General features: G+C 38.6%; 1 protein-coding gene across 4 annotated transcripts in view; it reads right to left on the reverse strand.

The window, feature by feature from the left end:
- The window catches only part of MED13L (mediator complex subunit 13L), a 202,042-nt gene that overhangs the window by 38,053 nt on the left and 150,049 nt on the right, over positions 1 to 13,940 (reverse strand). For all 4 annotated transcript variants that reach the window (XM_054219664.1, XM_054219663.1, XM_054219665.1 and 1 more), the window contains 7 exons: positions 9,554 to 9,716; positions 8,625 to 8,729; positions 4,487 to 5,215; positions 3,841 to 4,063; positions 2,843 to 2,948; positions 2,307 to 2,431; positions 818 to 917 (listed from right to left, as the gene is read on the reverse strand). In XM_054219664.1, coding sequence (XP_054075639.1) covers positions 818 to 917; positions 2,307 to 2,431; positions 2,843 to 2,948; positions 3,841 to 4,063; positions 4,487 to 5,215; positions 8,625 to 8,729; positions 9,554 to 9,716 — 1,551 coding nt within the window. The remainder of the gene's footprint in view (positions 1 to 817; positions 918 to 2,306; positions 2,432 to 2,842; positions 2,949 to 3,840; positions 4,064 to 4,486; positions 5,216 to 8,624; positions 8,730 to 9,553; positions 9,717 to 13,940) is intronic.

Consider the following 13,940-nt stretch of genomic DNA (forward strand, 5'->3'; position numbering starts at 1 on the left):
GTCCTATCACTTGCTACTTGAGAGAAGAGACCGGCACCCATCTCACTACACCCTCCCTTCAGGTGCAAGAAATGCAAGAAAACCCATCTATCTCAGCCAGTAAAAGTTATCGTTCCAAACAGTTGTTGGCACAGTCCTTACAAAAAAGCTCTATTGTTTTAATCTACGCTTCATACATTTTCAGCATACTAAGTTTAATTTCTAAATCTCCTGCACTCCTATAGCCTTCCTTGTACATGTGTAGTGCCTGCAACGTGTCTTCAGTTAGAACCTAGCTCTTCGATTTTAATCACGCACTTCCACATCTAGATTAAACCCTGCCTGAAGGTGGTTTTAGTCTGAATTTGTCAAATGCTGAATGCAATTTTCTTCCAAGACAGGTTGTGCCATAATGTCCAACTGGTAAGTCTAGCTTTAAATTCTTTAAAAAGAAGAATGATTTATACTTAAAGAAGGATATGGTAATGGTTTGACTAACTGAGACTAAATACTGAATTGAGAATAGAGGGGATAGCTTCTAAATGATTTGTAACAAATCCTTCCCGTACTTCCAACCTAAGACAATAATGTCAAAAGAAGAGCATCTGAAATCTCAGCAGGCACATTAACTACACATGTCTATATTACCATCCACTGTTTTCATTAAAATCTGCTTATCCTCCTTTAATATTGGCAACTGGTAATTACAGAACAAAATAAGCACACTACCTCCTAGCCCTGAAAAAATAACATTATAAGCTTCCTACAGAAAGGCAGTATGGTAGCTATAAGAAGATTTTAAATGTCAACAAAGTGGTAATCAGTTGTTGCTACTTACTTGGTGGGTAAGGTACTGCTGTTCTACCATCCTTCCCTACAGGGCGTTCCTCAGACCCTACTGTGGGCATTTTTGATGACCGAAGAGCTGGTGATACAGCCTAAAAGCAGAATAATCACACACCATCTTAAAAAAATGTACAAAATATTAGAATTCATAAGGTATTAATAATTCCGGAAACTCTCTGAATGAGATTTCACAAGAAACAAAAAAGTTTACTTTTCTACTCTCCCATCCGCTCCCCCCAAGGAGGCTGGATTTCTTTTTCTTCTCTTTCAACACTAAAACGAAACAAAATCTCTGAAATATTTGCCTGCCCAAACACCCCCCCAATATATAGATACATACATATAAGCATATCACATGTATCTATATACACACACAAATTACATCGAAAATGTTATCACAAACACTGGACGTGAAATTAATGTGCCTACTTGACTTGAGAACAACGACGAGAACACGACACAGAGTAAGAAGGCCATAAGCAGACTACCACAGGAGAGAGCTCAATACGTGCAAGTTTTAAGACAGGAAGAACATTAGGTCTGACCAGGCCAACTACACAGAAAAAGGTAATTTTTTTATTTTGACACAACAGTCCTCTAGTAGATTTGCATATTAACTGCGATATCTTAAGTGCAGTTTGTGTAGAACCACAGTACAGGGAGAAGTGGTAAATAAATTGGTGTACTTTAACAGTACTGCCAAGAACCAGGCATTAGACTTTTAAATACTATTACCTACTATCAGTCGGATCTCCTTCTGTATCATTATGGCTATATTAGATTAAGCTTAAAAACAGTAATTATTCAAGCTTTGCCTTTCTATGTGTCTTGATTTTTTTTTTTCCTGGTAACTGATGTAAATCTGCTTTTCCTTTTGTATTTCCTAATATTCAGCAACTATTCCTCTTTGCACTGAAATAAACCGCTTGTAGGAATAGAAATGCTTCAGAGAATTACTGAAATTCACTAAGGTTGAATTTAATTTTCTTTGGGCAGCATCTCAAACAAGGTAAAAGAACAAATCACCAGTTAATAAAACTAGGATCTTTTCCATAACTCTCAAACAAACACAAAATACTGACAAAAGCTAAGGGCACAAAACTAGATGGAATGACAAAGCAACTACATTGCTTAACCTATGGAAGTATTCTTATAGCCTGTCTATGCAATGACTGAATCAGCAAGTTAGTTGTATGCAGGTTCCCCTCAGGACTGAAAAACTGTCAGACAACGCAAGCTTTGATGTTACCCAAGTGATCTCCTAATATCGCTGAATTATACAGTGATGATTTCTCTCCATGATGGATCTCCTGAAAGGATACCTCTCTCTGCTAGCAACTCTTCCTAGTTAAAATCCAAGCCTCCTACCTCGAAACTCTCGTATCTATTAGGGATAATCACTCCCCACTAGGATTCCATCCACATCCTTTTCTTTGGCAGAGGTTTAAGTCTACAGAACACTCAGCCCTACAAAGACTTACACCAAGCTCATCTTCATCTGAATTATCAAAGATATTGTCTAGGTCATGAAGTGATGGAGCCAGATCCGTCACCTGTGTGAGGCTACCAGAGCCTACTCGGCCTGCAGCATTGTCTTGCCGGGTATCTATCAAAAAGAAAGGGAAAACCCCATGAAAAATGGGAGTAAAGTTAAGCACAAAATCACCTTTTTTCAATTTTACTTCCCACTCTAAACATGGGACAAGCAAGAATCACTGAGACCCCTTTTCTATGTTGTAGTCTAGAAATAGCTCTGCCGTCAAGTTTTAAGCAAGCACCAAAGGTCAATCGCGAAAGAACGAAGGCAGCTACTGCTTAACTTTAATATTCTAGAAAGAATAAATAATTACATTATTATAAAAAGGACAAGCAGAATCAAGTTTTTTCCATCTCAGGAGCTGTCTATAGCTCTCATTTTACAGTAAAATGTTCAGTATGTGATTTTTTCCTTTCAGATTTCACTGCATAACTTTGAGTGTTTTTGCTTTGCAGAGTGAATTAAAAAGCTTTTACTCACCAGTCTTAGGAGCAGAACTGAAAATAGACATGGCATCTTTTCCATCAGGAACTGGTGTAGAATGACCCGTTGTGGGGATCTCCTTGGTACCAACTCCATCTTCTGACTGTACAAAAAATCCAAGAGTTTTTAGTGGATATTAATTTAAGCTATGTAAGAACAACTGTTTCCCTATGTCAAGCCAAACTTAGGGCTCTGGATTAAATGCTTTGAGAAGCAAAACAAAATTTAAGAAGGGAAAAGAACACAGTTGTCTGCTGTTTATCTACGTCTTACGAAAAACGTGAAGTAACGTTGTGTATTATTTACAAAGGATTCCACATACATCAGTTAACTTTGATAGCCAGTACAGATAATTAGCCACTCCAATTTCTCCAGAAAACATATCTTCTAGAATTTTAAGCTTGGTGGTTACCCACACAAGAACAATGCGTGAGTAGCCAGGCAGTGAAGCAGCTCTGTAATGGGTAAGATGCATAAGGAGTACAATGCACACAGGGCAGGTGAAGACCAAAGAATGGTGATTAAATTGCTTCTGTTCACATATGGAAGAACACCTCTAAGGAAATGTTCAATCCAATATAGTGTCCCTGCCACAAATCCTCTCAGCAGAAGGCTACACTAATTTTGCCCAGGGGAAGAAAAATAAGCTTGGGCTGGAGAGATCTGAGCTTTGCAGTGAGGTGAGATGTCAAGCTGAAGCAAGCAAGAAAGATAAAAAGCAGCCCAGCAAATTCTTTCATCTCTACGAGTGAATATAAGGCTCAAAGTATTTTATTTCTTAGCTTAAATCTGGAACCTGCTGCTGGTCAAGCTGAATATATATAACTGGAAAGTATTCCTTGTAACAGCAGTGTTTTCATATACAAACAGGTTCAGAGGGATGCCAGCAAATACCAGCTCAAAAACACCACAGTGAAATGAAGTTTCTTCCTGTGAGCCGGTGCAGAAACTCCAGTAAGAACATTAATGATAAAGACTCTGGATTTACATGTTACCTTGTTCTTTTTCGAAGGATCTTTCTCAGCCCCAAGTTTGCATTTTTTATTGCCAGTGAAGCTGTACTTTATATCACCATCTTCAAAAGTGTATGGGTCACTAGCGTCTCCCAAGCCTTCTCCAGGCTGTTGTATCAGAGGCAGGGGGTCAAGATAGTTCAGTGTCTGCACTGGTTTCTGCTCTTCCAAAATTTTAAACCGTTTATTAGGTTGTGCTAAGAGCCTGAAAGTAAAAATAAACAAGCAAACAAAGCCATCATGAAACAAACCAAACATACAGAGAAAAATAACAGCTCTTCAGATCTGTAGCTGTCACACACAAATACAGCCCCCGTCTCTCTCCATCCTCCTTCATCTAGCAGAAATGCTTTTTCCTCAAATAAAGGATGCATTTGCCTACATTTAGTATTAAACATCTTACTGTATTAACAACTGCTTTGGGACAATGAAAAAAGAATTGATCTTGTCACTGTATAAATCAAAATACTTTGAAGAACGCATAACCTTTTCAGCCTAGCAAAACTCCACTGTAATTACCAAAATGTTACAGTGAAGCCTTCTACTTGTTTCAGTTTCAACTGAAAACAGAGTTTGGTCATGCTTATAATTTAATAAAACCACCACGGGGATCTATTTGCACTCCTACCTTTTCAGTGCAGTGCTGTCCGAGTTTATTTCCATCTTGGCATCGTATCTCTCACATGGAAGATCTGGCGGCCTGAACTCTGGATCATCACTTGATGGGACACTATAGGTCCTCCACATATCTACTGACTCATTGTTCTGGATTATCCCGCAGTATAATGCCGTCTCACTGACCTCTGCCATCAGAGGTAACCTCTGTCCAACAAGGACTGTCCTATCATCTAAGCTGGGCAAGGGCTGAAGCTCCAGCCCACTGCCATAGAGTGCTGGGTTTACAGGTACGGAAGGGGGGTCCAGGTTCTCTGCTTCCTGGCCTCTTGGCTGGGGGCTAAGGGTGGGAGGCAGAGGGGAAGTAGGGGAATGGGGTGAATCCATAGGATTCATATTAATTTGCTTGCTTGGATTTCTAGCAGGTATAGATAGCGGCTTCTCGTATTTTCTGGGATTAGGAACTTCTAAAGAGGGCTCCATTCCCGCTAAGCCCAGTTTCTGCCCTGATGTGTCCTGCTCCATGCATAGCTCTTCAGTCACAGAGGGCCGATGGTGAAATGGCATCATAGGCCTTTTTTGCAGTTTATCTCCTTTTTCCTGTCTCTCTGTTGTTTTGTGCTTCGAAGAGGCAGGAGGTGGCAACGATGAAGATGACGATGTTCCCACACTGAATCCTGGCTGATTTATCGTTGGGGGACGGCTGGAGCCAGCAGCACAACGCTGTTTGAAAACCTTGTGCCTGAAAGCAGAGGCAGAAACAAGTCACCGCATGGTTTATATGGTTATCTGATCTAATGGGGGAAAAAAACCCCCAAAGAACAGCATTGAGAAATCTCGTCTCTGTTCCTGATCATTTAACAGATTTTGATCTGGACCAGGTCGTTCAAGCCAACTTTGCTGCAGTTTCTCTGACCTATAAAATGGAAAATGACAGTCTCCAGAAAACAGCATTCAAAGGAAAGATTTAATGCTTATAAAAGCTTAGTACTGCTCAGATGGAAGGCAATATAACAAAAAAATCCAAGCTACTGCTGTTTTCATTACCCTAAAGATAGCCTTTCAAATAAAATTACCGCTGTGGAACTACATCATGACTCTTGCACACTCCTGAGCATCTGTTACAAAAGATTCAGATCGGAATTGTTTTAGTTATGTTCACAGACACAATACATGGCAGGATTCTCTCATGGCAGTTTTCTCCTCCATATCAGGGAAGGAAAAATAAGTACAACTCTAGTCCAAAAACAAAACAAACAAAAAAAAAAAAGGAGAAAAAAAAAAGAGAAGAAAAAAGCAACTACCGACTGATGAAGACAGCATGAACACATATTTTAAAAATATTAAAAACAAAAAATGCAGTAACACACAAACTTATTACTGGTTTCAGATTTTAATTTGGCTTTTTAAAATTTGTATCCAGTATCTTTGAGACTGGGAAGCACAGGAGTGAATTGCAGTATTTCAGGTACTGCTAAACAGTATTTTCGTCATATAGCTGATGGTCCCCAAGGATGTTACAACAGGGACATATAACTCTGTCTGTATTTTTATTGCTTTTTTTTGTTGTTGTTTGGGGGTTTTTGTTTAGTTTTTTTTAAGCTGAGCGGAAATTGGAAGATGTATTGTGTTTAACATTTATATCTGTTTAAAGTTAAATACCACAGCAAAATAAATCACTCTATCCCTACTTTTGTTTACGAACAACAATATCTAGGACAGCAACAAAACATTTCAAAACATATCATACGCCTTTTACTCACAAAGATAAACTACATTACCACAAGTAAAGTGGACTACTAGACTGAAGAAAATCAATTCTGCTTTTATGACTTAGCTATGAAAATATCCGAGTTTTATAGCACCCAGCGGCTGTCAAATGGTACAAATACAACTTCTTGTCCTTGCTACATCTTTTTCCAGTAACCATCCATGCTGCGTGGTATGGTCCTGGCTTGCTTTGTGGGCTGTGCTGTTACCAGGCCGTGTTGCAAATTCTCTGCCGCAGCAGATGGTCTTTAGCTGCAATCACCCATAATGTGGAGCTAATGCCCTAGTAGCTGAAGATTTGCCTTAAGCATGTTCTTGTAACATTTCATTGACTTAATTCTCCATCATTCACCGTATTTTAACTGACCGCAGGAAATTATTTTAGGCAGTCTGTTGTGCCACACACAGAGCTGGGTTTATAGAAGATCGTATTTGATGCTGAACACCAGAAAACCCTTTAAGACTCCATATTTAAGATCATATCTTGAAATTTATACCCTCATTTATACAATACACACAGAATGGGCACAGTAATTACTAAAACAATATCTATATGACAGTAGCTGTCCAGTTTCTGCAGCTACACAGAAAATTTTTATAGCTGTTTGAAATCAGGTACTGCCTTTATTTTAAGGATTATGTTTTCATTTCCCAGGTGCTGTGTTTCCTAACTCCAGCATGCTGTAGTTATCGCTGGAGCTATTAAAAGACAGTGTGAAGTTGCAAATGCAGCTGAACCTACCCATCGATTAAGGTTTCCATTGCCCACTACTGATTCCTCACCCTTTCCAGGCGAGCCTGGACCTCAGTTTTCCATAGGAAACACTTGGCATCCTGAAAAAACGTTTATCTGCTCTGCATTTTTGAGTATATACATACAAGCAACATATAATCAGGGGTTAAAGAGCAAGGCTGCAGGAATCAGGGGTTAAAGAGCAAGGCTGCAGAAGAGCAACACTTTCACTTTGGACACAGCGCAGAGTCTCCAGGTTGAACACTCTGCCCTCTGCATGATGCACAATTCCTCTACATCCCTTTCTCTCTTCTTCTAAATACACAAAGGAGAACTGGCTTCAGGAGAAGTCAAACACAAAAGGTACAAGGACACAATCTCGCTTCATTCAGTTTTGGACAATGGAAATTTCTAATCAGCAACCCTTCAGAGATTGTAAGAACGCTACATTCCTACATTTCTCTGGACAGCCAAGTCTAAAGAGAAAGCTCTGCAGAGACTGCTGTGGCAGGTAACACGTTTAATGATTTGGTTAGACAATACATGAATTTTACTATTATTAAGAACAGCGTTATTCTCGAGTTTACTTTGCTGTTAAAAGGAAAATAAAGAAAAAAGAAAAACAGCTGTGCCCCAACCAGACGAAAAGCAGAGAATCATTTCAGCCACATCACTGGCTGTCGTGTTGACTATTGTTTGGGCAAAGACCCTTATTGCAGTTGGGGAGGGGCAGGGGGGGATGAGACAGGAAAAAAAACTATACGAAAAGGGTTAGCAGAGGACAATCAGCATTTCTGTTAGATCATATGAATAGCATTTACATCTGTGCATACTTAAGGAATAACTTCTTTAGGTCATAAAAACACCTTTACCAATCTTGTACACAGATGGTCACCTTAGGAATTAAAAATTTTAGTAGAACCCATTTCACAGGACTATTTCACTGGAAACTGTTTTTTTCCTAGCCCTGTAACATCGCTCTGATAATTTTCAGAATTGGTGGTGCTGGTTTGCCTCTCCTGAGTGAATAGCACCGGAACTTTAGGCATTCATCAAAGATGACAGATAATTTAATAAACTCTTGAAGTGTTTGTGTAAGTGAGCTGTGATTTCTCGTTGATCAGTTGACAGCAGATGACCATGCTGCAAGGCTTTGTATTCTCTTGGGTGTTTTTTGGTGTCCGATGTGGATATGGCAGATTGACTAGAGGTACACGGAGTAAAGTGTTTCTTAAGGATATTTTTCCTCTTCCTCTAAACAGGGACAGTAGCGCTATCTCTCAATCAGGATGCTCTGAAATTTAGGCAGCTTCTGTCCCTCTTCATCATGAGTCTTACCGCTCCAAACTGTACAGCTCACATCTCCAAAAAGCCTGAAGGATGAGTTCATTATGAATGAGAAATATTTGAGTGATTCTAGCCCCCATTCTCTTGGCTAGGATCGTTTTTCCACTCAAGTTGACTACTGCAAGTGACAGTGATATGAGATGCATATTAATCACCCGCATATGAGTGATGATCACAGTTTTTACGATTAGAGTTCCCTCTTCTCGCAGCTAAAATGTAACTCCCTTTTGTAAGTGTACCTCTGTCTGAATTAAACAGGGCTCTTCCAATATAATAAATGCTTACTCTCTTCAAGGCTCACCTGGAACAAGAACAACTGACTCTTTGGACTGGATCCACAAAATCCCAAGAAACAGTATTGTTAGGAACTTCCTCTTCCAAATTTGCAGTTGTAATTTGATTCCTCCTGAAGAAAAGATTATTTTAGTAGTTATCACTTTTTGTAAAACAAAATTTTAAAAATGCACATGCATAAGTTCACATATGTTCCCCTCAAAGAAATTACTTCCTTCTACTTCACCTTTGAAACAGAATTCTGTATTTAACAGTAGTTCCCTCTACTACTCCTTAAAACTTCCAGTTTGATTTATGTGGGAGCATGGTACCGGCTCTACATCAGATAGCTCTGTTTGGAGTTTGAGCACAAGCAGCAAGGGGCAATTTAAAGTGAATCTGGAAATTCGTCTGACATCTCCAGTGAGGAAATTGCATGGAAATAGTGAAAAATAAAGATTCCATGCCATGAATATGCTTTAAATCTCCAGTAATAAAGGTCTAACAACATTAATATACCATATCCTTGTCGATTGGAATTTTAGTCCAACACATGTAATGTAATGCTTTACAGATATTACCCTTTAGAGTTCTAAGTATCAAATACATACTATTTGTTCTCCAGTCACACAACTTTCAGTCTAGTAACTACAACTGCAGCTAGAAACTGCAATCAATAAATCTGAAAGCATCTAGCTGAAGGCACTTATTATAGATTTGTAACCTCAAAGACTGTCACAATTAAGATACACAACTGCAAATACAATGCTAAGTGTTAGGAGTCTTCAGCTGAACACAGTAACAAATTTTCTTTAATAATGCTGTTCTGCATCATTAGCTTTGATTAGTGGCAAAAGAATTCTGTGAGGAATAACATCATCTAAGGCAAAACTATTACAATTTAAACTATATATTATGTGTTATTAATAAACAAAACCGTCAGAACTGCTGCCTTACTTGGACTGTGACCTGTTGAGAATGCATTCCTTCCAGACACGGTGAACCATATGATTGTGAAATTTTGGAGTAATCTTGCTTGATTTCTTTGGACTGTGTACACTAACTGTCCCCTCCTGTACAGCTGAATGGCTGATACTGCTCTGAGAGCATCCACTTTCTCCTGCAATGTAAATGAAGCATTAATGTTACAGCTGTTCTTAACGTTCACATTAGACACTTTCCCTCTTACAAGGCTGCTGACCACACAGATGTTCACATTCACTAGAAAATGCCTAAAGCTTCATTACAAAAGGCTAAGTAAACTACATTTCAAAGCAACACTTGCCTTTGGGGTATCAAAGGTGGCACTAGGTTATACCAGGTACACACGGAGTACAGCCATGCATGTATTATCTCACCTTATGTGAGATAATACACTCTGCTGCTTAAATGGAGGGAGTTCAAATAGCCCCCTACAGCCTTGGATTGGATTACTACGAAATAGTGCAGATAGAGGTTTCTCCCAATCATCCTGTATGTTAAACTTGAATTTATATAGTCTTTGGTGAGTTGCTTTCAACACTAAATTTGTTATAATATGGATGGTTCTAAATCTATTGAGAAACCAAATAATTTATGTAGACTATTTCAAAGCAAGAATCAGTTTTTTATACCCAAGATAAAACTTCACTGAAGAAACGAATGGATTAGTGTGATGCCATTTCTTTATAATATGCTTGAATTGAAATACCAGTATCAAAATGTGCTCTGGTAAAAATCTTACAGTTGAAATGTATGCTACTACAGAAATTGTTCGACTGTTGATCATTAGTGTATACTATTAACATAGTATGTGAGGTTCTCAGTCATACTGTATGATTATCGGAGAGATAACAAATTGAGATATTACTTCAACATGTTAACAGCCTGAAAGCTATGACATTCTGCACTTCATTTCTTTCTGTCTGTGATGCAGAAACCATATCAGCTATTGTATAAGCAGATGCTTCTTTTCCTACTACGAAATACGGTTTTGGTTTAGATTAACTGAAATCTAACACAGTCATCTTTACAAAGTACAACAGTAGAGGGAGCTTTAGGTTCACTGGCGACTGAGTAACCCTACTCTGTGCTCTGGATGGAAAAGTAAGTAAGAATATGCCGCATTTTAACAAGGTCAAATCAGTGTACAGAACACTTTGTCCTTCTGCCTGACGCAATTTAAGAAGCCTTAAGAATGAAACGCTGATAGGATTCACTGCTATACATCACTGCATCTAACTAGGTAATATTTCTATTAGGTGACTTTCAAAACACAACTTTTAAAATTGTGCACAAGCTGTATCTTCTTTGATTCTTCATGCCTTTTCCCCCCCTCTCCGGTTAGACCTTCCCAGGTTCTCTTTTTATAAACAATTCTAATTAAAAACAAAAAAGAAAAAAGAAAAAAAAAGAGGCAGTCAAAACTACAAATCCCTAGACATACTGAGGGCTGTGGCTCTAAATTTATTTCACTGGCTTTCAGATGTTCTACAACATTGTGAACTTGACAGATGATCAAGGACCGTTACAACTGCCGGGAAAAAAAAAAGTATGATGGAAAGGGAAGGATAGGAAGTATGAGATGACAAATAAGGAGCTACCAGAGCTTGCAAGTTACATTTGAGTGCATTAATTATTGTTTTCCAAAATTCTGTAATATTTTTCTACTACACAGTGCAGCAATACATGGCATAACATGAAACAGAGCTTTGCAGCAGGCAAAAACATTTTGTTCTCATACAGTGACACTGATTTTTATCCATGAAAATCACTGACAAACTACTGGAGCACACACAAATACCTACGTCATATAACGGTATAAACACCGGAGGACACAACCAGCCTCTCACCGGAGGTCACTTCACAATCCCTACGCCGCAGTCTGTTTCTAGATATGAAAAATGCCATTCCCTAGTTTCAGTAGCGATTTGTTTCGCCGCATACTTTAGACACAATCATGGAAAATGTGATTGAAAGAGACCTGAAGAGATCATCTAGTCCATCCCCTGCTTCAAAGCTGGATCAACACATGTGACTAACCTGTTCTTTAAAAACGAACAAACAAATCCCCCAACAACCCACCCACCTCTCTGCTAATGGCAATTCTGTAGCTTCCCGCCAGCCAGTTTACTCTAACACTTCATTATCCTTCCTCAGAGAAAGTTTTTCCTCACGTTTAACCTAGTTTTGCTTCGCTCCAGTTTAGGTTCAGCAGAGGAAAGATTATTCTTTTTCTCCTTTTATGTCTCTGAAGACTGTTACAGCGTCTCTCCTTCAAATTTCTCTTCTCTAGACTAAACAACTTCAATTCTTTCCACCTTTTCCTGTAGGTCCTGTTTGCAAAATCTATAATCAGTCTCACTGCACTTTTCTGGACTCCATCCTATTTGTCCACATCTTTAAGCGTTCAAAAGCAGACATGGTACCACAACCACATTTTACTAGTATGGGGCAGAACTGAAGTATTATTCATGTGCCTCAGACTAATCCAGTTTATGTATGCCATTTACTGATTCTGAACTACATGACGTGTTTTGCCATTCATTTTCTCCAACTTTTCAAGGTCTTTTAAAATGGCGTGTGATAGAATATAAAGGAATCCTTTCACTTTTCTCTGCAGAGGCACCTCTGATACAACTTCATACTGCCTTCAAACAACAGCAGAGATCAAACAGAAACTGTGACTGCCACATTGGACAATATGAACACTTTTTAGATACTAATAGTTTATAAATATTCTAAAATAGAATCCCCTTGTGACATTGTACAAGTTTAACAGGGATCTGAAAAATTTGAAAAAACAATAGCACATTAAAATACGCATCAATACTTAAATAGAGACTGTTATTTAGAAGTCAATTGTCTTGCTTCAGTTGATTAAAAATAAGCTTTTTCCTTATTTTAACTATTAATTGCTTTGAAAAACAGATTTCGAAGAGAAATTTCAAAGAGAATGTAAATCTCACATTTTATATTATTAGCAGTAAATACTGAATACTTTGATTGTCTTTATATGCAGGCACTGTTCATGGACAAGTGAATCTAGACAAGTACTCCACGGTAATGAAGCAAACGATGATTAGTTTTCCTTGGCTTTGCATCCAGATTGATCCTCTTGATGTGCCTTAAGTATCTAATAAAGTCTGAACTACCTTGGTACCTCCTTACACCTCAGTGAGGGTACAACAAGGATTCTTTATCCCCATCTGGCTGCACCATCTCACAGAAACTTCTAGGAACTTCATGTCTTTGACACTTCTATTGCTCTGTGAAATTTGGTAAGCACTAATCAACAAGTTCAAAAAAGTAGAAGTTCAAGCAGAAGAAGGATTCCCAGCGGTAAGTGGTGTCTAACAATTTTGCTAATGTGACTGAAGTCAAGAGAATCTTGTGTGAACTGAGAACTCAATTTCAAATAATAGTCACTTGCAAAGCATAGAACATGCTGATGCCTGTGAAATTATTATTAATAAAGGCTACAAGGAGAGGCTGAGAAAGCTGGGGGAGGAATCCTATCAATGTATACAAATACTTGACAGGGAGAATAGAGCGGGTATAACCAGCGGTATCCACTGAAAAGATAAGAGGCAATGGGCATAAATTGAAATACAGGAAATTCTATTTAAACATAAGAAAGAACTTCTTGCTGTGAGGCGGTCAGCCACTGCAACAGGTTGCCCAGAGAGGCTGTGGAGTCTCTGTTCTTGAAGAAATTCAAAACCTGATTGGACAATGTCCTGAGCAACCTGCTCTACCTCACCCTGCTTTGAGCAGAGGGCTTGGATAAGACAGACTCCGGAGGTCCCTTCCAACCTCAGCTACCTGGTAATTATGTTAGTAACTGGCAAGTCTGTAAAGAGCAAGTTCGGAAGACAATCTACACAGAAAAAAATATAATTACTTGTAAACGTGCCTTCATTTTTTGAGGAAAAGAAATAACAATAGAATATATTTTTCTATATTAGATTTTTTTATTATTATTTTTATTATCTTAGAAGTTTGCACCCAAACAGATGTTTCACTCTATTCCTTCGTTCTCATTTGAAACTGCAGTCCTGCATTTGTTACAGCCTAACCGCGCTGACAGCAACTAATCTTAAGGTCTTGTCTGTATTCCAGATGATGACAGGTTATGGATATTCGTTTTGATTTCTGAGGAGCAACAGGATATACATATTCATTACATTTCAACGAAGTAAGATATTAAGGATCTAGTACCCACATGGCTTCTGAGATTAGACCTACTATGGAACCAAATACCTGAAAGGGGCATACTCTGTCCACACAAGCAAATATTATGCAGCACTCCATTTGCCATCTGCGTATGATGCAAGCCTATGCCAGACCTCATTTGGGAAGCCCA

The sequence above is a fragment of the Rissa tridactyla genome, chromosome 13, assembly GCF_028500815.1.
Source record: "Rissa tridactyla isolate bRisTri1 chromosome 13, bRisTri1.patW.cur.20221130, whole genome shotgun sequence".
NCBI lineage: Eukaryota > Metazoa > Chordata > Aves > Charadriiformes > Laridae > Rissa > Rissa tridactyla.